We start from the raw sequence: 24,192 nt of genomic DNA, 5'->3' as shown, positions 1-24,192 counted from the left end.
AGGAGATCAGAAAGCTGGAACAAACAGCCTGGTAAATGTCAATATTTTTACTTCTAGAGCATGACAAAACCATGAGATCACAAATAAAATGTTTCAGAAGTCTATATTTACTTTATTTATAAAATGGTCCCGTGTCACATGCATTTCACTATGTACAACCCTCTTACACAAACTTCTTATTTTCTAATCATCAGCATGAATATTAAACCAGTGTATTTTCAAGAAAAGCACTTAGTATTAGTATTGCTGTCCCTGTATCTCTTGTCTTTATATTTATGGGCACATTTTGAATGCATTGAATTTCTGTAAGGAGCACTTAGATGGGTGTTTGTCTTCTTTAGTCTAAGGTTATACAGTCATTTATGGACACATGCAAATAATACAACTTTGCATTTACTAGACAACTATGAATAAGTGAAAGGAGTGTTTTCAGTTTAACAGTCTTCCTGGAATGGAGTGAAGGTGTTGAATACACAAAGCAAAAAAGAGTTCAGACTCTAGTGCTTTAAACAATTACATGTGGAAAATGTTAACGAAAGTTTCCTGCAAAAATGTGACAATAAAAAAAAAAAGAAAGAAAACTCCACTTCATCCCTGTTATTCCATCAGCATTCAGTTACTCAAGGCTGAATAATTTTATTGCATTGCATGTCTGATTACCTCTGTTTGGACAGCTCACTGCAGCTCATAGAATAAGTGTCATCGCACTTCCCAAGGCCTCTCTATAGATACTTGGGCCCATCAGAGACTCTAAGGAAAATCAGGAGTCTTGTTTAATTGATGCCTTTAGGCAAGTAGAAACAGTGGTTGTAACTCTACAGTGTAAGGCTGTGCAATGGATGGAGAAAGTTTAGATCCTGATTTGAAGCCTAGTGGGATTGATGGGAGTTTTCCCATTGCTGGCCTATGCCCTGAGTGAATACTGCCCACCCTTTGAGGGGGAACAGCTGAAAGCTGGAGGGGAGGCTTATGTGTTTTATACTGTGACACCCTCCACATTAATCATCCTCAGTGGACTCAACTTATAATCTGTTGCACAGCACTCCTATTAAACTCCTCTAAGCATCTTACTGTTCAAGAAAAATAATCATTTCAGTCTACAGTACGCTCCAAGAAAGATGTGATGGAGGAAACCAGTAACAAAGTTGCAACTTCTGATTGTTTGGTCCTATTTTTAATTTTTAAGTTGACATGATGAATTTTGGGAAATTTCCTTTTGGATCAGAATCTGGTGGCTTTGGGCTCGTCTCCAACAGCCAGGATCAGGAGAAAGCATTTGATTAAAGAAAAATAACATGCCGAGTTTACAAGGAATATTCAAGGCACTGTATAAGCCAAACCAAACAGAGGTATTTTAACTGGAAGCACCCTCTCCATCTTACTTTCTAGTCTGATATTTCTTTGTTTTTCCTAAAAACATTTCCTAGAAAATTTCCTTGAAGTGTTTTTCAAAAGTTAAACTTCTCCTTAGCCTTTTTTGACACAGCAGAATGAAATAAGTTTTCTTTTATTAGTAGATGAGGAAATTTTCTGACCCTCAGATCTGTTGCATTGACATTAAATGGTGCAGATAACTACACGTACTGTTTGGGATAAGAGGAATAGTATTTAATTTATTTAAAGTAGAAATAATGACATTCTAAGCATAAGAAAATGGAATACTATACTACCCTCTATTCATTTTTTAACTGAAGGCTACAAAAAAGGCTACATGAATGTAACCTCACAGTACAGATTCACATAAACAAAAGCTAGGATATTTGAAGTTGTGTTTGCAGGGCAACCATCTCTCAGTAAGGTTCTATTTGCAAGAATACATCCATCAATCAAGCCAGCAGCATGCAAAGAGAATAAAAAAGCAGACCCAATGCAGTGTGAATACTGTAGTTACACAGCCTATGCATTTCTTGACTTTTGCGGGCTGAAACAGCCTACCCTAGCGTTATATTCATAATGCTTCTATTTTAATATAGTGGCATTTAATATATTTTGCCTCTTTAAATATGTTACAGTCCTAGATTGATACCAATCTTTTACTGATCACCAATAACAGTAAAGCCCCTTTACACAGAGCTCAGTGTCAAATGAACCTACAAGCTGTGCTCCTGCCACTGCTTTCAACTGGGACCATGTTTTTTCTTTTATTTCTTTTTTATTGCAACCTTGCCATCTTCCCACTATAAGTATGAGCCTATTTCAGTGTGGGGGAAGAGAACAAATTATGGGAGATGTTACCATCCTATTATACAACAGAGGCAGCTGCAAATGCATGAGGATCCTGGTAGCTAACACCACAGCCTGAGAAGTACCTTTATGGTCACTGTGCCCGTCTCCATAGCACCACAGCAAGTCATATCACAAGTGAAATAGATAACATATTTCAGTGTACTTTTATATTTTGTTGTGTGTTGCTGCATCTCCTGAAAATATAGCATCAGCTTAATCTGATACATTGTTTCTTACAGGGCTATATCCTGCCCTGCTTCCCAGGGGAATGTTCTTGATGATCCAATCTGACTAGTGCCTCTGTCTCTACTCAGAACACATTAAAATAACACGAAAATATTACCAACAGTCTGTGAGCAAGGTAATAATAACTCATTAAAGTAATTTCTAACCTACCACATGAACATTTTTTTTAATCATTACATGATTTTCTAACACGTGACACATTAACATAAAATGAAATGTTACGAGGATAGGGATAGTAGGCCTGACAAAGTATTTTAAATGGTGATTATTTGCTTTGAGGCATTAAGTCAATTTGTAATTGTCCCATAGCTATTAACAGCAAAAATTGGAACTTTATAATTGGTTTTGAAAATCTATTTTTAACATCGTATGTTTGTTTTTTTTTTTTTAAAAAGGTACACAACCTATTTGGCATTTATTTCTCACAAAGCCTGTCCAGAATGTCACTGAAATTATGGTGAGGTAAATTAGGTTTTTTAAAACCCTATTTGCAAAATATTAATCCTCTTGCTGTGTACTGAGGCTCCCTTAACACTGACAATGTCACTGACAGGAAAAGAGACACAGCGGCTTGAAGGATCAGGTCCTGCTTCAGTCTAATTAGAAACTTCTGAAGGTTTTTAATTTCATACACTGCTCCATTTAAATTGATCTCTTGCTGCTACATTTTATTTAAAAAATGACAGCAAGTGTACTAATGTTTTGCCTTACACTAACTCTACTATGTTCTTTTCTGGATTGCTTTTAAATTGTATAGGTGAAACGCAAATTACTATATTTAAATTACTACATTTTGATAAAAACCCCCCACATGTAATAAAATTAAGATGAGCAGTTAGAAACCAAGAGAAGGGGAGCAACTAAAACAAAACAATTAAACCAGATTGGATGACAATTAAATTATACTTGGGCAACACTTGCCACTAGAGAAAAGTGTATTGTTTCCAAAGAAATAATTTTGAATGGAAAAAGGAGCTGGTAAATGGAATTGGTAAAAAGTAAAGTAGGAAATTAAAAGGAAAGCAGGAATGTTCTATATTTTTTCCTGAGGGGTATCTATGTTTATGTTTTTGTTTAAGTAGTTGCAATTCAAACTGTGGCAAATTCCTAAATTGTGCCAGTACTAATGTTGAAATTACTAGCAACTGGCTACATTACTGATCAGAATAATGATGTACCTCTAGCTGAGACTGAGAAAAATCAACTCGGGACATACATTCTGGTAATCTTCTAGTTTGCAAAAGGTCAGTCACAGAGATAACATGACAATGCAATAGCCTAGGCTTAAATGTGACCTGAGAGAGTTAGGAATGCCATCAGAACACATGGGCAGTAAGTCACGAACATCTTGACAAGCTATCCCGTAGCAAACAAGGATTGATGCCCTATCTGCAACTCAGCTATTATACTCATGTATGCTGTTTATAAAACAAGAATATTAAAGATGGGCAAAACAGGCTGTCAGTCTAAATGCTGATGACATTAAGAAGGTATTTTTATTTCAAAGCTTCATATTTCATCAGCCATGATCTCAGAAACAACAGGATTGCTCAGAGGCAATTAGCCACCCATGTTGTATAAATGAAGACTAAGAGAGTGCTGATTTCTGTTATAACATTTATCTTTACTTCAAAGAAAAGATGGAACAATTCAGAGCCGTATCCCGCTGTCTCTTTGCTTGTAAAGTTAGATTTTGTACCAAAAATCAGCAAGTTACATGCATGTACATATTAAATTGATATCACCAAAAAATATACCCCTCACTCCCAGCTAACAAATAAAATTGCATCTCAGAGCTCTGGTGTTAACAGAAGGCAGTACCTTCACAGCAGTGATATTTTATCCACTGTACTTCCCTCTATCAAATGTGATTAAAAAATGATAAAAACTTCCCAAGATATCTTAAACAAGTATAAAAGCCTTATACAAAACAAAGGCCACTGTAAGTGGATTAAGTGGCTTCTGATATCACACTCTTGCTGTTCAGTAAAGACATGTTCCTAGTTCCTAGAAGTTCTATTTCAGCAAATCTAGAATGTTTTAGGGTTGGCAAGTACTGGAGGGAGAGCAGCTCTTACAACAGATTCATACAGAGATGAAAATATAACATTTTTTCTCTGCAGTGTTTTTAGTGAAAACAGATTCTTCCACAATCTTGGAGACCCCTATAAATCTATATAAGAAACTTTATTCTGACAAACCATTCAAATCGCGTGTCTCTGCTGAAGGCACAATCAGATCTTTTGGGCATGTTTAGCACTCCTGGTACATCTGTATAGCAACTATTTGTAAGAACTTATTTCCCACATGTGCATAGGCCTCCATCCACACAATTACTTTACATGAAATACATATGAGACTTAGACAAAGTCATGAGTACAGTCCATCTCAGTCCTATATCAGGTTTATTGTGAGATGTATAAGCTTAATCTTTCAATCCAGTTGGCTTCTACTCTTCAGCCACCAACACTGCCCCTCTGAAGTTGACTGGGGCTGCATTTTCAGAGAAGGAAATGGCACCTGGGAGGCTAATTCCCGTAGTATTAGAACTCACGGGACCACAGCACAATTTAGGTTGGAAGGGACCTCTGGAGGTCCTTACTCCAGACCCTGACTTAAAGTAGGGCCAACTCAGATCACGTTAGATCCCATCTAGACGATTTTTTAAAAAATTATTTTAAAGATTTTTGCATTCTTTCTGTGAATGACCAAATCTGCAGAACAACAGTATGAGAATTATTATACTGGATTCAATCCTGTTTCCATTTTTATCAATAGCATACTTGTTTAAATCCACCAGCTTCAGTCAAGGTACTCCAAAGTTGCACTAATGTGTCCAGAAAACAGATCTGGACTGTTTTTTAAAAAAGGTTTCTGAATCAAACTTTTAATAGTGGAGGAGCAATGATAAGCAAATATGCTGTGCATTATAGGTTCTTTGCAAACCTACATTTATATTTTTTGTGCTGTGTCTTTACAAACATACATATATGTATATGCATAATATATTCGAAGAAAGTTTCATGTTAAGGGTAACATTTTAAAATTTCAGTAATGTACAAGTATACCAAATATTACTTAGCTCTGAAATAAAAGCTGAATGTTATTCTATAGAAAAAATTTTGCATTTATCTCATGAAAACAGGCTGACATTTGAAAAATGCGATGACCTTTAGGCAAATGCTTAGGAGTCCAAGGTCTTTATCTAATTTACAGAGGCATCTAGATAAAGATGGAAAAATAGTGTTTAGAATTAACCTCTATATTAAAGATGAAGAAATGGTTTTATTTGGCCAGTTTGGCAACAGAAACAGAAGGAGGGGAGTATCTCCCCTAAGACCTATGGTCTCTTGAGAAAAGGATGCCATGAGGCACACTCATGCAAGGACATATGTAAGAGGTGACAATTCCTCTTTTGTTGCTGTCCCTCTCTTCCATCAGAGTGGTTCTCTTTTAGATGAGACAGTAGATGGCCTTCTCATAAGATTCACACTAGGTTTCACAAGAGAGAGAGAACGGCCTATTCTGTAAGCATGAGCACCAACAAAATTCTGAATGTAGCTTTCAAACTACTGCTAGCAGCTTTATGAGATTCCTCGGTACATGAAAGCTGCCAACGCAATTTTTAAATTGACAGGTGGTTTGAGCCATTGACCTCAGCTTTAATACTGACAGAGGCAAATTGCTATCAGCTGATATTTGGCACCATACAATGCTTGACAAAGAGCTCCTTCTTTCTCAGGATTTCTTTTCCTTAAGAATGGTATAACATCTTTATAGCGGGGTGATAAGAAATACACACTTGCTGTGATCATTCTGTCACTACTTCTTCATGCTACTTTAAAATGATTTGTTGTTACATTTTATACTTTAGTACTTTTCATGCAGTATATGACTAGATCATGGCAGATTACTAAGTCAATATATTTATATTGACAAAACCAGAAGAAACATTGATTTTACACCTTCTCCTTTTCATTTACTATGGATTCTTTACCCAGTTCCACTGAGTAGACAGATTCTAGGGGAGAGATTTTGCAGGCAACAACAGCAGTAACTATCAGAAAAGATGCTTATTGGTCTTATTAGCTATGGTGGCAATGACAAAGGGAAGTCCAAACAGAAGGCAGACCTAACTCTGACTAAAGAGAGCAGGATAGCATAAAGGAAAGCATCAGGTGGTAATGCTGTCCATATTGCAGTCTATATATTGCCATTAAATATGCTTTGATTATAATTACTGCAAAGGTTCAAGCTGGGGTAGATTAGTAATAAGTAAATGTTAATTTAACAAGTAATACAATGTTCCGCAAACTCTACAAATGAAGGCTGTAATTCCATTAAGAGGACTCTTGTGACATAAGCCATGTCAGCAAAGCCCAAGTGATTTGTCAATGTCATCAGAACCTGGAGGTGGAATTGCATCTTTAATTTATGGGTATTCCAGGGATTTATAACTCAAAGTCTGTGGCACCCCTGGAATCCACAAGAGGTGCTAAGATGCTACAGAGTAAATAAATATTGCTTAAACTTCTAAAAGGTAGAAGTGTTAATGGAAAGCAGTAAAGGAAGAACTCTGTTAGTATTGTTTAGAGAAGTGTTTTTAGCATAAAGAGACCTGCAGCAATTTTAAAACCCAGTTTCTCATTCATACATTGCACCAGTCTGAGCAGCAGATGACTTGATGCCTGCAGTAAGAGGCAAGGAGTTCAGAAATGCTCCTGGTGCCAACTTAATAAAAACACATTTCAACTGAAGAATGCAGTTTATTTCTTATTGCTAGCTGAAAGAGTGAGCTAGCTCTCCTTGGAGGCCAGCAGCTGCATGTTCAGAAAAGCTGAACTCATGAATTAACTCACAGAGTTACAAGTACCCAGAAAACTTTGTCTTTAAATTTTTTCATGACTTTAATGTTTCAAGACCTTCAGTAGTTAGAAAGGTTCTAGAAAAAAACACAACAAAACCAACAACACAACAGATTTCTTATTTTCTACTTTCACATGGAGAAATACAGGAGGAGTGATCTGCCAAGTTGGCATACTTATCAAGAAGGAATTTCCTTTACAATCTGTGAGTTATACCTTTGGAATAGAGTGCCTCCGTGAAAGACCTTTCAAAATATGAGAGAGTCTAACAAACTTGACCTCCTAATGTAAAAGAAATCCTGCTTGATGGGGTTATTTTTCATTATATCCCACATTCCTCTCTCAGACAAGATGTTAGCTCCAAGAAAACCCCTGTTAATATACCAGTCCCAGAGAAGTATGGGAGGCTTTGCCATGGGACTCTTGTTCTCTGCTCTTTGAATAAAGGAACTACATTTCCAGAAGAGTATATTATAACACTGAGTTCATTTTTTAATTAAAGAATGAATTTTGAAACATTTTACTACAAGGACACTAAAATAAAAATATTAGCTGTACTGTTGCCTAGGTAGTAACAACTTGATAAAAACCTCAATCAAAGAAAGATGCTAGAAAATCACTGAAGAGAATATAACTTTCCCATTACAAAAATTCTGTCAGGAAGATAAAATTGCATCTGTCTCAATGCTAGAATCAACAGAAGACACATATGTTGAGTAGTATTAGCAACATTACTCCAGAGGGCTTTCCTGTAGAGAGACAAGAAAGAACTTTTCCTGTTGCAAATATGTACTTTGAAAACACGTGAAAAGTGTGATATAGATAAAATACAGGCATTTCCCCTAAATGAAACACAGACCAAATCAAAGCCTATCCAGTCCAGTACCCTATTTCTTACATATGGGAAGGAAAATGAAATGACTCCATGAAGGAGACCACAGTATACAAGACTAGAATCAGCTGTGTTTCTAGACTGTTATGCCTCCCAAATCTCCCATCTGGACTAAACTCAGGAAAATCTGTTCTCTGAGGGGAATAAATGACCAATTTATTATTTATGGAGTGACACAGGAGATGCAAAATGCATCTGATGCCTCAGCGCTATTTGTGGGGGAGCTGAGGAAAAGAATATATGTCTTTAAACAGTGATCCATAAGCTTTGTTAAGATATAACCCCAAATAGACTGAAGCTTGCTATATCCAGACATGTTCTCACAGCAGAACAACAAAGGGGAGCTGATCTTTTAGATGACCTATTTTCTTTCCAAACGAGTTTAGCATTTTCCACATAATTTTTTCCCTTGGAGAAAGGAATCTCACAACTGATCTAAGGCCAGCCCGGCAGGATGTGCCTGAACTCCATACATTGCTGGTTGAGGGTAAGTTTGGAATAGAGTCTGATGTGGCTGAGAAGCGACTGTCCCTCTGTACTTGGCATTGGCGAAGCCGCACCTTGAATCCTGTGTTCAGTTTTGGGCCCCTCACTACCAGAAGGACACTGAGGTGCTGGAGCAAGTCCAGAGAAGGGCAACGAAGCTGATGAAGGATCTGGAGAACAAGATTTTTGAGGAGCATCTTAAGGAACTGGGATTGTTTAGCCTGGAGAAAAGAAGGCTGAGGGGAGACCCCATCACTGTCTACAAATACCTGAAAGGAGTTTGTAGCAAGGTGGGGGTCAGTCTCTTCTCCCAAGTAACAAGTGATAGGATGAGAGGAAATAGCCTCAAGTTGTGCCAGGGAAGGTTTAGATTGGCTATTAGGGAAAAAATCTTCACTTAAAGAGTTGTTATGCACTGGATCACGCTGCCCAGGGAAGTGGTTGAGTCACCATCCCTGGAGTTATTTAAAAGACATGTAGGTGTGGTGCCTTAGGGACATGGCTTAGTGGTAAACTTGGCAGTGCTGGGTTAATGGTTGGACTTGATGATCTTAAAGGTATCTTACAACCTGAATGATTCTATGAATCTATGTTTTGAATAATTAGTAAAGTCAACGTTTTGGCCCTTCTCCATAAAACCAGCAGATATGGCACTACCAGGGAAAAGGATATAATTTAAAGAGGAAGGGTTATGAGAGACCTGTCAATTCTTAAACCTGGAATATTTACTTGCAATAGTCTTCCTGCAGCTAAACTAGGAAAGAACAAAAGTAAGTCCTGATTTTGTAATCTGAAGAACTGAATACAACCAGAGATAAACATGCCAGACATATGAAAAGCTGCTTGCTGCTGAGGCAAAGCTTGGTTTGTGCCTACCATATTGCTCACCTGGGCCCTACCCAGTATTTTTATTTTCAGAATCTAAAAACAAAATGGGTAAGATGTTACGGTTTGTTTTTTTGTTTTACAACAAGAACAGCAGGTCACTGGCACAGCTGATACACTGAGCACAGGTATACAAGGCTTGAGGAATATCTTATTTATGTTATAGTCACTGTTACTTACTGGTTCAAATTTAGTCTTGTTTGTGATTTAGGAACAATAGAGAGTGACAAGTGTGTACTAAAAGGTGTATGAACAATATGACCTAATGTGTTTCGCTCTATTTCTGTCCTTTTTGATTCACAAAAGCACCAAAGCAATGAGTAATAACACTACTTTTTTCAGCCTGCTTTAAGCATATACTGAGAATTTATCATTGTTTAAGTGATGTATTGAGTTAGGATGGAATTACCTGCTTAAGATTAAGTTAATGTTGAACACTTTTCTTAAGCAGGACACAATTTCGAAGCTTTAATTTGGCAACAGACTTCTTGTTATCCCCTTTACAGCTACAAGTCTGAGCCCTGCAACTCTATTTATAAAATCTCTTTGGTAATATTTCCAGTAAATTATTGACTAATGGAGGTCCTTATAGCTACTACATACTGGATATTAGAGCCTTCAAGATGCAATAGAGATTCACAGAACTACATATATGAAGGTTACAATGAGTGATAAAACTTTTGAATTAGATTGGTTTTTTTGGCTTATATTGAATAATTTTTTAAAACAGGCATAGACATAACATCCTCTTTTTTTCTTAGAGCTTGTGCCAAAAAAAAATATTAAATTTTCAAATGGAGGTTAAGCAATGCCAGATATTTTCTGGATTTGTTTTAACAAATTAACCCTTTGTGTTCTTTTCTGACATCCAATAGTTGTATTGGAAGCAGATGTTCTACCAAAATTGACATGATCAGAAGACATTATGCTCACTTATTAACATACTGTTTAATATTCACTACAACCTGTTTTAAAGAACAACAGTGTGTTAACATTTAAGCCAGGAGGGATTTCTGTACACTATATAGTACTTGATGCAGCTTGTTTATGCAACAGTCTGACAGATACAATTAATCTCATGAAAACTACCAGAGTACAGCATAATGGCATATTATTTTTAAAGTAATAGAACACACTTTCCTTTTGAAAAGCAGGACTTAATTAAATCATATAACTTCAGGATGCAGAAAAAAGTGCTAAAAGAATGCAGCTCGTTCTGAAGGACAGTTGAATGAAAAAATGCTAGATTTTATACAGATAGAATAATAGGAAAATCCCCAAACAAGTGATGGAAGGAAGAAATACCTCCAACAAATGCATCTCCAGCTCCATTGGTATCCACAATTTCACTCTGATCACTCACCAACACAGGGAAAGTAGTCACTTCGTTTTCTGTAGTGGAAGGGGAAAATAAAACATGAGTTACTTGGAGATACAACTTTGAAAAGCACAACAAAAAATGAAAATCAAAACAATTAAAAACTGGAGCTCTGATATTTAACATGATAACTTGGATAAAAATAGATTTGCTTTAGAATCCTGTTTGTATTTGATGCACAGAGATACATGAACACATTTGATCAAGCTATATGTTGTGGACATTTTCATTAATTACTTCCTGCTTAATTTCTTATCTTTATCACCTAATATTAAGGGCAATAGCAAAAAAGTAAATCAGGAGCACACAGAATACTTGGGCATATAGACAAGACTAAGAAAAATCCATCTTGCCAACACCAGTACTTTCTATTAGTTGCAGTAAGGTGATGTAGCCTCCTGAATGGCCAGTCTAAGCTCGCAAAAGTTCAACAGAAATTGCTGCATTATAAAAACCAAAATGCACATGAACTAATAAACAAAGCTGTGAAATAAAAAGCAGGAACTATTTTAAATCAAAGTGCTCTCAAGTGACATTCTTTTAAAAGAAAAACACATATATGCAAGAAGCCTTGCAACTTGCCATTTGACTATATTTGTTTTCAAGATGACTTCACCCTCTTCCTTAGTACTCTTTTTAGAAAAAATATTTCCTTCTCTGCAGCTCCCTGCCCTCTACTGGCACTCGTTAAACCTATTGCAATAGGTGGATACTCAGCATCTTCACCTCCAATTCACTACCATGCCACAGTTCAACATAATTACACCATAACTTTATAGAGTTCTAGGGTTATAAATTTAATATATGTCACTAATTAATCAGCTACGGTTTTCCAGGTGGTAATGTCATAATGATGTGATAAAAATATAATTACCACCTTGTCACAATACCTTGTTCAAGTGTAAATTACCCCTGTAACAGAGCCAATGGAACTTCTGCCTCTGGTAGTCAGTATGCATTAAACTGTCTCAGAGCAAACAGATTGTCCTTTGGCAGACAGCAGGAATTAAAAAAGGGGAGGGGGAAGAAAAGCCTGTCAACCAGTGAAAATGAAAACCATCAAAGCTGTTTTATTTTTTGGTAAAAATAGAAATAAAATGGGAAATAGATCCTCCAGTAGCTGAAGACTGGAGATCAGTAGTTTCTTCACTGTCCAGCAACAGAGCGGATCATAAAAATCTCTCTCACATGACATAGACAGTAGCAAACAAGGAAACCTAGTTTGGGAGGCACATAAAGAATTCACAGACTCAAATCAGGCAAATCTGTGTATGCTGCAGAGGTAGCAGAAGGATCCTGGTTTCTGTGAAATGCAGTGTATCAGCTCTACTGCTCTTCACCATCTGCTACTAAGTGAACCAGGCAGATATAATGATGCTGCCTCCAGAGGGAACTGTTGGCTGGCCCACCAGGAGGCGGGGGGGAGAGGAGCATTAGCAACAACCATCCATGAGAGGCAAAGGAAAAAGGGTAATGAAAAACATAAGATGAATATTCCAATTAAAGAACAGGTTTCAGTCAGTTTTCAGTGCATCCTACTCTCTATCCTGTTAAGAAAGCTATTTAGAAAAGTGCTTCAATGCTGTGTTCTGCTCTTAAGATAGTCTTAGAGAGCAATATTTTTTTAATAATCTTAACAGGATTCATTTGAATTGGAAATCATGAAAGAGTGGTCTTAAATTAAACTCTGCCAGACGAGCAGAGTGTATTCATTCATTTCATAAGAAGGTATATAAGATTTATTCTAGGTAATGCTAAAACAATGAACAAAGCTATTAACTCTGTTGAGACACACTGCAGTAAACTAACCTGCTTCCCTCCCAAGTGCGCATGGCCACACACATGTTCTACATGAAATACACAGTAGACACTTGCATATGCATACAAATGTATGTGTTTGGGCACAGAGAGTGAATTATATTTCAAATGCTGTAAATGAGGCTTGGCATCAAATAAGACTCTATTCAATCAAATTAACAGAAACAAAAGTTCTCACCATCATCTTTCCTTTCTTTTCCTGTCCTGATTACTTCATTGAGCTCCCTCTAGTACTTGCAGGTGAGTATTGCACTTATTCTATTGAGCTCTTACTCTTAGTATTTTTACAGTAGATGTAATTGTAAGTAACCAAATTAGTCTAAAACCCCAAACATCAAGGAAATCAGCTGTACGAGAACAATATTTTTTTCTGATCACAGTTTTCCATTTCTACCTAGAGGACACATTCTGTCTCTATAACTTTATGTATTTTCAAGAGGAACAATTATATTTCGAAGTACTGAAGTTTCAGAAGCAGGTAGCATGGCTTTGGAACACATACTACATTAGAAAGAGATTACCACCTGCACACATCCAATAGGCAAATTATCTTTCTTAAACCTGAGGAGAACCTTTGCCAGCATAATAGAGTCTACAAAACTATAGTTAACAATAATACATATTGAAAGATACAAACAAAATTATACCAAAGTCTGTCTTTCTTTCTCTTTCTTTCTTTCTCTTTCTTTCTTTCTCTTTCTTTCTTTCTTTCTTTCTTTCTTTCTTTCTTTCTTTCTTTCTTTCTTTCTTTCTTTCTTTCTTTCTTTCTTTCTTTCTTTCTTTCTCTTTCTTTCTTTCTTTCTTTCTTTCTCTTTCTTTCTTTCTTTCTTTCTTTCTTTCTTTCTTTCTTTCTTTCTTTCTTTCTTTCTTTCTTTCTTTCTTTCTTTCTTTCTTTCTTTCTTTCTTTCTTTCTTTCTTTCTTTCTTTCTTTCTTTCTTTCTTTCCTTCTTTCTCAGTAAATGAAGTCAGTTAGAATTAAAGCTGGCATTAATTTACCTTGCTATGTCTGTGTGATAGCATAAAAATATCTAACAACTCTCACTGATTTGTGTTTTTCTAACAGCTAGGCACAACAAGGTGAATTAAGATGAAGCAGAAGTCTCTATTCTGAATATCCTTGCTTTTGTGACTTTAACGTTGCTTTAAATTCATTTTTGTTTGTAATGTATTATGATATAAAACTCCCAAATCCATCATAGTGAACACAGAGACACACTTGGCTAAGTGCACTGGTCATCAGTGGCCTTGCTTTTCAAAGTCAGTTCTGATTTCATTTATCATTCTGAGAGCTTATGAAATAAAGAATAATTACATAAGTGTTTTGAAGTCCAAGTGCTGCTCCTCTGGGCACAAAATCCAGTGTTCTATTTTTAAGCAACAAATATCTTCTATGGTAAACACCCTGGCATACAACACATTCCATTTGGATACCATTTCCTGGAAGCCCAGAACTATGAGGGTAACAAGGTGTCTGTAATAGGGAAGTTTTAGTAATAAGAATTAATGAAATGCAAAATGTTGGGGCTTTGATTCAGCTATCTCAATGATTTTATACTGGTGAGGAACTAAACTGTTTTGGAATTATACAAAAATAATAACAATCAAACATTAATGTGGAGATTTCATAGGCTGAAGACAATATTCAGAGTTAAATCAGAGGGAATCAGCCCATTGGTACATTTAGTTATTGTTAATTGGTTGCATTATGTACATAAAGATGTATTTTCCTCAGGCAAAAACATGTCCTAGCATATCTTAAGACATTCTTGTAGTTAAAACAGTCTGGAGAGAAAACAATTGGAGAGCAATTATTAACTGAAAAATCAGCACTCCTTCCCTTCTAATACGCTTAAGCTCCCAAATGAACACAAGCCTATTGCATGATGTTAGCTTCAACAATCGAACTCTGATGATAGCTGCAGTCCTACAGGTCTGTCTTTAAACCAAATTAGAATCACAGACTACAAGTCTACTCTTAGTACAGTAATAAACACCAGCAAGCAATCATTACATCCAATTAGGCTGAGTACTTTCCTTAACTGGGTCATTTACCAGTCTCTCTTGCTCTTCAAAGTAGATTAAATGTGTAAACTTACATTTAATTACCTGTAACAGAACTCTTATGGGCAATATGTTGGAGTGTCCTTAATTTTGTATTAAAATAAAAGGAAGAAGGGAGCCCTAAAATATACACAAAAATGTCCAGCTATTTCCTCAAATGAGCTTTTGATCCATGGGCTGGTACTGGTTGTACAGATGCTTACAAGATGGAGACACTTTCATGTTTCTTTTGTGAGATTTAACTTGTAAAAAAAGGAACAACTGTGAAACAGAATTCTGTCCCATCTCCTCCCCATCTCCATCCTCTCTAATTTTCTTTAGATCAGGGGCCAAAAACAGATAAAAAGAAAGGAGGGGAAAAAAAAAAAAGAAGACAGGAAGAGCTTAACAGAACATAGAAACCTGAACTCAAAACCTATAAATGTCTCTGGGCAGCTATAAGGTAAGAAGTAATGAGAAAAGTATTTGGAACCAGCCCATGACAGTCAGGATGATTCTGAGCTCTCACCTCTCTCCAGAAGATAAAACCCAGAATCCTATCGGCTCAAAATCTCTGCACCTTTTTCAGCACATTAATACATCTTTAAAAATTATTATTATAACAACACTCTCTCCTGTTTTGTTTTTTTCTACAATGAAAATGCTGTTGTTGCTGTACTTGATGCAAAGAGACCACACTTGATAAAGTAAATGAAAGAGATACTGCAATTCTCCCACCATATCAGCACAGCACTGCCCAAAGTTACAAGGCAACATGAGGCAGGGCTCTGTGCACTGAACCCCTGGTAGGAAAATCCTCAAGCCTTTCAGTGATGATGTATTTCAAACCTGGCAATGCTGATTCAATCTGTCATTTCAAAGCAAACAGAATGAGACCCTGGATTTTCAGGCCAGGACTTTCAGATAGCTGTACTGGATGAACACTCCAGGCCCCCTGGCACTTTTTGTGTGCATGTTAAGTTTGCCTTGTTTTGCATGCTGACATCTTCTTTCTCCTCCCTCTTGTTCTGTGCATTGTTTGGCCTGGTGCTGTAGCTAGGTAGGGCTTGTCAGAAAAATAAGGGATTTATTTGTGCAAGTCAATGGAGTTAAATAGTATAACAAGCAAGATACAAGTCAGCCACATGCTTTAGGATCTTTCTAATCTAGCATTTTAATAATACACAAATGAAGCTGTATTCCAAATAATTCAACATGTAGGCAAGAAACTTTTTAAATAGTAATGCAGAAAAATTAAGCCTTTATTACTATAATAAATAATGTTACCCTAAATAAGTTATAGAGCAGTCATTCATAATGCATTTATATGTCTATGGTATGATACAATTAATACAAATATTAATTTATTTCCATAATGAAAGAACGAAGTAGTGCAATCAGGCTAAAATCCTTTTTGCAGCTTGCTAAGCACAGTAAGTCCATATAGCTGTGCTGACCAGGATGCAAAGCACTGTCCTTCAGAGGCAGCTAGTTTATTGTCAGTAGAAACAGAGAGGGAATATGATGCCAAAGACTGTATCATCTGTTGCCCTACTCATGGTCCTGTAGGGGAAATGACAGTGTGCAGACCTCATCTTCCCTCTCTTCTAGGAGGTGAAGTCAATAAAAAAATGTTCAATGAGACTTATCTTACCTTTATAGCTCCCCTCAGACATACACATCCCATTATCTAGTTGAGAATATTTTTATTCAGAAGTCATAGCATCTCACTAAAGGGTGATTCACAGGATTAGAGTTAATAGGGGAAAGAAGGTCCCTCCAGAGGAACTTGCACACTCATACATATCAACTGTAAGCAATAATGTAAAATTAAACACTATTATTGCAGTCACTGTCTAGCCTCTGAACCTATGTCTGCTTCTGTCCTGTTAATTCAACACCAGTCCCTTTAAATAACTTTTGATTTATACCAGAATGAGATCACACTCAGAACTCTATCTAGTTAAAATTCTTAAAAATGTAACAGCATCAACTAATGACTCAATGAGTGGCTTCTATAGGCCCAAATGTGACTTTTTTACTTTACAGGTGTGACAGCCACTTAAACATCAATATTTTTTACATCATCATGCCAGTGCTGTGAGTTGAAGCTTTATTTCTCATATTAAAAAATTTTTGTTTGCATAAGTAAACAACAACAAAAAAAAGATGACTGTGTGTAAAAGATAGGGAAGCAAGAGGTCAACAGAAAATACTAGTTTTGTTTCAGTTTGGTAATAACATTAATTTTATATATATATATATATATATATATATATATATATATGTATATGGAAAAACTGCCCTAAAGAACAAGCTGCTGAATTTTTCTGGCATGTGTCACAATGTTTAAGGTTTAGAATGGCAATGAACTCTGTTGAAAAAGCCTTTCCGAGCACACAACAGTATTGCCATTTGCCCGCTAGGCAGAGATTTCAGAGGGAGCTGAAACTGTGCCCACTGAACTGCCAGAAAACGCACTCCTCTAACTCAGCATGGCTGCTGAAGACATAAGGTAGTGTTCAGAGCTAAATTCTTTTCCTGTGACCTCTTTCTGGACCAGGAAAGAGGTTGAAGACTTAGGAAAGGCAAAGGGTGTGAAGTCATAGGCACCAAAATTAAGCTTCTGCAGATGTTTCTTTGATACAACACAATGACTGTCTTGGAATGACAATGAAGAGCTCAGATCAAATCAGTCCTGAAGACAGAAGAGATTGGTGACTATAAATGAAATCCATGAATTGTATGATCCTTGTCTCTCTTGAAAGCATGCTCTAGTGCAGGGAACCTAGCCACAGCACTGCAAGTACAGGGTGACACAAAAGCAGATCTTGGATATTAACAAATATAAGTATCTCTTCCTGCACGGTATATCCTATATGTATTGGTTCAGACACTGTACATCTTATTTGATCCTTAAAAAAAACAAGCCAAGCCCCTGCTCCTCCCTCCCCCCAATTATTACTTTTGGAGCTGTATGTGGGAATGGGGAATACAAACAAATCCATTTCTCTCTGTAAATATGTAGCTTAAGAACTGAAAACACACACAAAATTTGACAGTTGGAATGTCAATGTCTAATGTAAAGAATGCATCACACATGTATGTCCACCAACACATACATTCTAGCTCACACCTGCTCTTTAACCTTCTGAAACTTGGCTATGGGACTGTGCAAATGAAGCATCTTTCAGCTCAGGACTGTGCACTTCACTTACTGTTTGCACCGACTCCCATACCAGCAGGAATGCAGGTATGTTTCTGCTCCATTTAATGGTATTTTACAGACATACCTTAAAACACTGCATAGCTGGACCATCAATACCAACCTATAATGAGGTCAAGGCAATTGGCAATTCCTACCCAAAGTTTATCAGGGCACTGGCTAGAAATAAGGGGGAAAACACATTATAATTTGATTTTTGAATCAAATTTGAAAATTGTATTATGCCTCACATTTTTTATACATTAAGCATATTGCCCTAGCGGGGCAAACACACCTGTCAAAACTTACAAGCTTTCTTAGTTATACCTCAGTTTCAGAGTGGTGAACACAGAAATCACATCAGTTAAATAAATGCCATGTTACATGACAGCTTGGTTTATGCTACATGATAATCTGAGAAGCATGGGTCGTCAGTGGAGGCAGAAATGGGCCCAAGGCACTTCTATTTTACTTGAGCATCAGTAAGACTGAAAAGAGAAGGAGTGAGCATTAGGTCACTACAGAGCAGCTCTGAAGGAGCTTTTTCTTCTGGGAGAATTTATATTTAGTTTCATAAATACAATCAGCCCATCAGAATGAAAGAGACAGCCTTCCCTAAAAAAATTACAAAAATAACGTGTGTGTGTATATATATATATTTCTCCTTAAAAATCTATTAATTGGATATCAGTTGGACATTGCTGAAGTAGGAATACCATAGAAATTCTACATTACTGTCTTTAAATATTCAAATTGCATGTAGAAATTTTTTTTGGTCCTTTTAACCCAGAGCCCAGACATAGAATTATTAATATTTTGGGTTTTGTTCTTATGCTGTATTTGTAAATTCTGTGTTGCCTTTAATTAAGATCTCCCTTGACTACTTATTTATTTTTGAAGAATGAAACATGCTTGCTAAATGCATTTTCTCAGGCTTTTGCAGATTTCAGATCTATTAGAAGATGCCACTGCAGTAGAAGCTGAAATTTCTTCTAAGCTCAAGGGGAAAATATTCTGTTCTTGAAATGCTAGTTAAAAACTGAGCAACTCCACTGTTTCTAATGGAATTCTTTAAGGATTATGGCAATCTAGAAAGAGAATCTGGCCCCAAATGAAGTTTTTGGGGTTTTTTTGTTTGTTAGTTTCTTTTCCTAAATTAGCAGCAGATAATTTCTTCGATAACTAAATATCTCACACTATGATCTTTGTGGTATCTCTTGATCAGTTTAGAAGTATTACCTAACCATTGCTTTAAATAGGATGGTTAATCTACCACCTTTTAGAATAATTTCACATACATTTTAATGTAAATTATGCTGCCCTGAATTTATACAATATTGTCTACCTACTGAACTAAATTAATTTGGATAGATATTATAATACCAGTTTTTACAAACAGTTTCTGGCAAGAGCTCTTAAATCATATGTTTGTATAACAAGCCCTTTAAAGCCTGGCAGGAGGATACAGGCACTCATAAAGGTAATACAGGAGGTTTTACAGTGTGTGCACCACTGCCATTTAAAGAAAACCCCAATGCTATAAAAGCAGGCTGCTTGACAAAACTAAAATAACTACCTGGTAGACAAATAAAAATTTCCAACCTCCATCTCTGTGGAACCTTGTCAAACTCCTGCCATTGCCTGTCACTCTTGGTTAATTTTGTGTAGTATTAAATTATTCAGTTTTATGCTATTTCAACCTAAAAAACAAAACAGCACATTGATCTTCTTTTTAGAAGCAATAAGACATATTAAAAATGATCAAACTTTAATTAACACATATAGTCAAGTTCAACTTGTGATCTTTTAAACCTGATTTGTATTCTCATTATTTTCAAGGTGACCACCGAGATATGTATTAGAAGGAAAAAAAAAGTTCCTGCTTTAAAGAGTTTTTAGCCTGAAAAACAGAGTTGGTAAGGAAGTAAACAGATGCATAAAAATCAAATGTGAGCACTCTGCTGATATAATTATGAAAAGTTACAAAGGCAGGCATGAAGCAGATACTGTTTTAAAAAACAGATAGGCAGGAAAAAGCTCTGGTTAGCCTACGGAGTTAATTTGAACTGTAACTTTAAAATGTGAGGAAAAAAAAGGAAAATTCTTGTTACTTGTTCTTTTCAAAACCATTTCAGTATAAAACATATGCTTAATGGTTACTTAGACATACTGCCTGCTTTGTTGCCCAGATTTTTATTTTTTTTTAATAAGACTTCCAATTTAACATTTTTAAATAAAAACTTTCCTTTTTTATGGAAACAAAAAAAACTTACGTAACTCTCAACTTGCCAAATTTATACTTGTACTAAGCTTTTACTCATCTTTGCTCCTTACTGTCTTTTCATTTACTTTCATTCACCCTTTCCCCCCCAGTTGTTCTCTGTTGTCTGTTGATTCCTACTGATTACAGAAACGTCTGAGGTGTCCACATGTGACCTGGAGGCTGATTGTAACCAACAATCTGAGCATAAGATGGATTTTTATGCCAACAAAAACTTAGAAGGTGTTGTGCTTTTTCCATATAAATACAAGTCTGATTCAATAGCTGCTACTTGGTGGCAGAGGAGGCAGGAGCAGAGGGCTCCAGAAGGAATGGAGATGCTTGGAAGCAGACTAAGGTTTGGGGCAGGTTTTTCTGCTAATGCACTTGTCAAGCTTGACCTTTGAGCCTGTACTGTTTTACTCATCCAGTCTCTGATTTTCTTTTCCTGATTTTATTCTCAAATGATGGTACATTTTGCACATTGGGGCTGAAACTGCAAGAGTCAGGCTATTCTCCTGCAGCTCTAGCCTGTTATGAGCAGGCCTCTGGTTCCCTCTTAACCAAAGCCAAGGAATCCACCAATGACCTCAGTTTCCAAGGAAAGGAGGGCTGTCACTCCCCGCCAAATTATCCGATTTCAGAAAAGGATGTGCTCCAACTCTAGCTTATCCTTAACAGTTTGACTTGGCCTTCAAGAACAAAACCTCATTTCTCTTCATCACCAATTTATAACATTCTAATTTCTGTATTCATTTCCCTAAGCCATTTGAGATCACAGCTTCACATGCTCTCATCTTCTAGACCAGCGTTGCGATGACCTCAGAAGCCAACACACAATACACATACAGTACAAACATCTAACATGCTTTGTTTTTTTTCTCTAAACATCTGTTTCAGTTGCACACACAAAGACCAGTCTGTGGTTTCTGTATTCTACCTTACACAATAACTGTCCATTGATTTTTGAAACATTTAAGCTGTCTAATTAAGCAGGAAATCAAAAAACAATCTTCAGATTTTTTTACTTGGTTTTATCAAAATGCCAATGCAAACAACAGATACTTACATTCCATGATGCACCAGAGACTAAAAGAAAATTGCATTTTTAGCACTCTACTAACTAAAGTGTTTAACTGCTCATAAATGGATTTTCATTTTTTTGGTAGTAATTTACAGTGTGCAAAAGGTATTGTAATCTAATCCAACACAATTGCATAATTTTTTACCAACTTGCTGTTGATAAATAATGCAAGTATTAGGTTATTACATTTTTTGCAATTAAGTGACTAAGAAAGCTGTTTATTGCCTTCCGTTATATCCTCTGTTAATAAGATCGTTGTTGCAGATGTTCATGTATGCTGCATTGATGTTTAATGGTGCATGATGCTCTAGGTGGTTCCCATAACCTTGCTTTGTCTACTATGAGCTGACTCAATTGATATGATAATAGAGAAAAGAGGTCTGAAACAAGCTGGGCTGTACTGGCACAATTTGCATAACCTTTAGATTTGCCATCATTTGATAGCCCACTGCTCCTAAAAATTCTTATTCAGTTGTCAGTAACAACAATATACTGTACAAACAGGTGGGGAGGAAATAGAGGGCATGCGTAGCTTATTGCACTTCTATACTCTGTCAGGAAATGTACTTATTATCAAATTTATAAAGCCAACAATTTGGAGAAGAGTTCTGCAGTTACATTTGTGATCAATTGCTATTAGCCACAATGCCTGGCATCTTTTCAGGTTCACAGTACAATATCACAGTGTCAGTTTACAAGGGACATAAATATTTGGTTCCATAGACTCCTCTGTGATTCAGTTTTGACTGCTAATCACTAGGGCAGACAGAGGAATCAGGATGGATTAGGAGGGCAGTGGGAGGCACAGGGTAGCAGACTACAGCAAAAAAATCAAAGTAGCCTTCCAAACATTTAGGATGACTCTATACATTGTTTTTAAACAAGCATAAGTATTATAACATTTAGTAGGTATATCCAAAATGTAACAACATAAAAATAGTTCATGTTTACTGTATTCACTAAATATGATTGTCTGTATATACTTTGTCACGTCTGCTTAATTTACTGACTTTATATTCATTAACAAAGAAAACAAGTATGGTGAAAGTAAGCTGGAGCCTACTTTCATACAAATGAGATCAACAACTTAAATGTTATTTCTGTGGTATCCAGAGGGTTATATCTGAACTGCCACTTCATATTCTGTATCATGCTCAGGTGTGTCAAGGCATCGGTGTATGAGTTAACTTGCACAGCCTAATTTCCACATATGGCATTTAAACCATTTTGACTTTGCTTTATCTATAAAACCACGTGTGGAAATCACTGAGCCAAACCAATCATAAAATCTCTCACCTTTAGACAATTAAGCATTTTTGAGAAATCAAATCAACCTCCCTCCCCCACAATACTACCTCTAGTTGTTTTGTTGTCTTACACAAATAAATCCTAAATTCCTGAAGTCAGGTGAACCCATTCAGCCTGCTCCTTTGTTCACTTTTGCCACTAGCCAGGATCTCTGCTCTGTCCCTCCTGGAGCTAAAGGTCTTCCATTCAGCCACCTATTTCCCACAGCTTCTATTGCCTGCAACTGGATACCACAGCAGAGAAACTTCTAATCAAAGAGTTAGTTCCTGCAGTTAATTTTTGTTTAGGGTCACCATGCATACCCACGTTTTGCTCTCCTTCTATTCTTTGCAATTATTTTATAGTGACTATTTGAGCCGGTGAAGATTAGAGGCTTGAAAACCTGAGTTCCATCATTTATGGCAAAAGCATGACATGGATAGCTACAATTTGAACTTTTCTACAGCGCTCACTCAACTGTAATCACAAGATGGGAAATAAAATCTCTAAATTAAAGATGATAGACTATCAGAGTCTGTAGGGCACTTTCTGAGTAGAGATTCTGCTGTTCCAACTCCATTGTGATGACTTGTTATGAAGTGAACTGCTGCCTCATAAAAAAAGGCTAACACTGTCAGAAGAGTGGATAAAAAGATTTTCTACAGAAGATATTATGCCCTAGTGCCAGTGGTCAAAGGGTCCAGTTCTTTATGCACCTCATTTGTAACAGACAACAAAGAAGGTACTTTAAGGTAAAATGTGTTACCAAATCTCTCAGCATAGAGCTCACTTTCTGTATAATCTCTAGGTAGAGTACCAAAATTGAATTGGAGATTGCAGAGAAGGTACAACACACAAAAAGTCACAGGGATCGGTATAAACCATTAATATTTATGAATGCTTTATGTTCTCCATGGCCATAATCAATATCCAATGAAGTTAATGAGATCTTTCAAATAGTTTCAAAAGACACTGGGCTGAACCCTAGAGACAATAGTATCACACTCTCCGCAAGCACTCCAGCTGATAATACACACTCGGATAGGTTGCTACTCTCCCATCTGGAATTCCAGCAATGAATGAAAGTTATGTTACCTTATTTCAAACTGTTTTTGCAAAATTAGTAGTGTACCATTATAAAAAGATGGAGCATTTACTTGCAATGTTCACAACAATATGAAATACAGGAATAAGATAATAATTATTTAAGAAGGAAAAAAAAAAAAAAAGCCTTAATGTGCTATCCTCCCAAAAGGTTGAGATTTCATTTTAACTTTGAGCCTCTAGAAAGCAGTGCTACAAACCCTTATGTCTTCTAACACATCTAAGCCCATCCAATAGATTTAATCACTGATAAGTAGAGTTATAAGTTCAAACTGGCCTTGACCTTGGGCAGTATGACATTATCTGAAAATCATTAATGGTCTGAAAGTAAAGGAAAGCTCATTAATAATAGCAAAACTGCACAAAGGTAAAAAAAAAGAGAAAGAAAAAAAAAAAAAGGAAGTTTTATTAAAAGT

At 36.3% G+C, this 24,192-nt stretch overlaps 1 protein-coding gene across 3 annotated transcripts in view; it reads right to left on the bottom strand.

The window, feature by feature from the left end:
* The window catches only part of ADK (adenosine kinase), a 282,611-nt gene that overhangs the window by 7,591 nt on the left and 250,828 nt on the right, over positions 1-24,192 (bottom strand). For all 3 annotated transcript variants that reach the window (XM_051616394.1, XM_051616396.1, XM_051616395.1), the window contains one exon: positions 10,906-10,992. In XM_051616394.1, the coding sequence (XP_051472354.1) occupies positions 10,906-10,992 (87 nt within the window). The remainder of the gene's footprint in view (positions 1-10,905; positions 10,993-24,192) is intronic.

Source organism: Apus apus, chromosome 4 (genome assembly GCF_020740795.1).
Source record: "Apus apus isolate bApuApu2 chromosome 4, bApuApu2.pri.cur, whole genome shotgun sequence".
NCBI classification, from domain to species: Eukaryota; Metazoa; Chordata; class Aves; order Apodiformes; family Apodidae; genus Apus; species Apus apus.
Note: the sequence above shows the minus strand (reverse complement) of the source record. Positions and strands in the feature narration are given on the sequence as shown.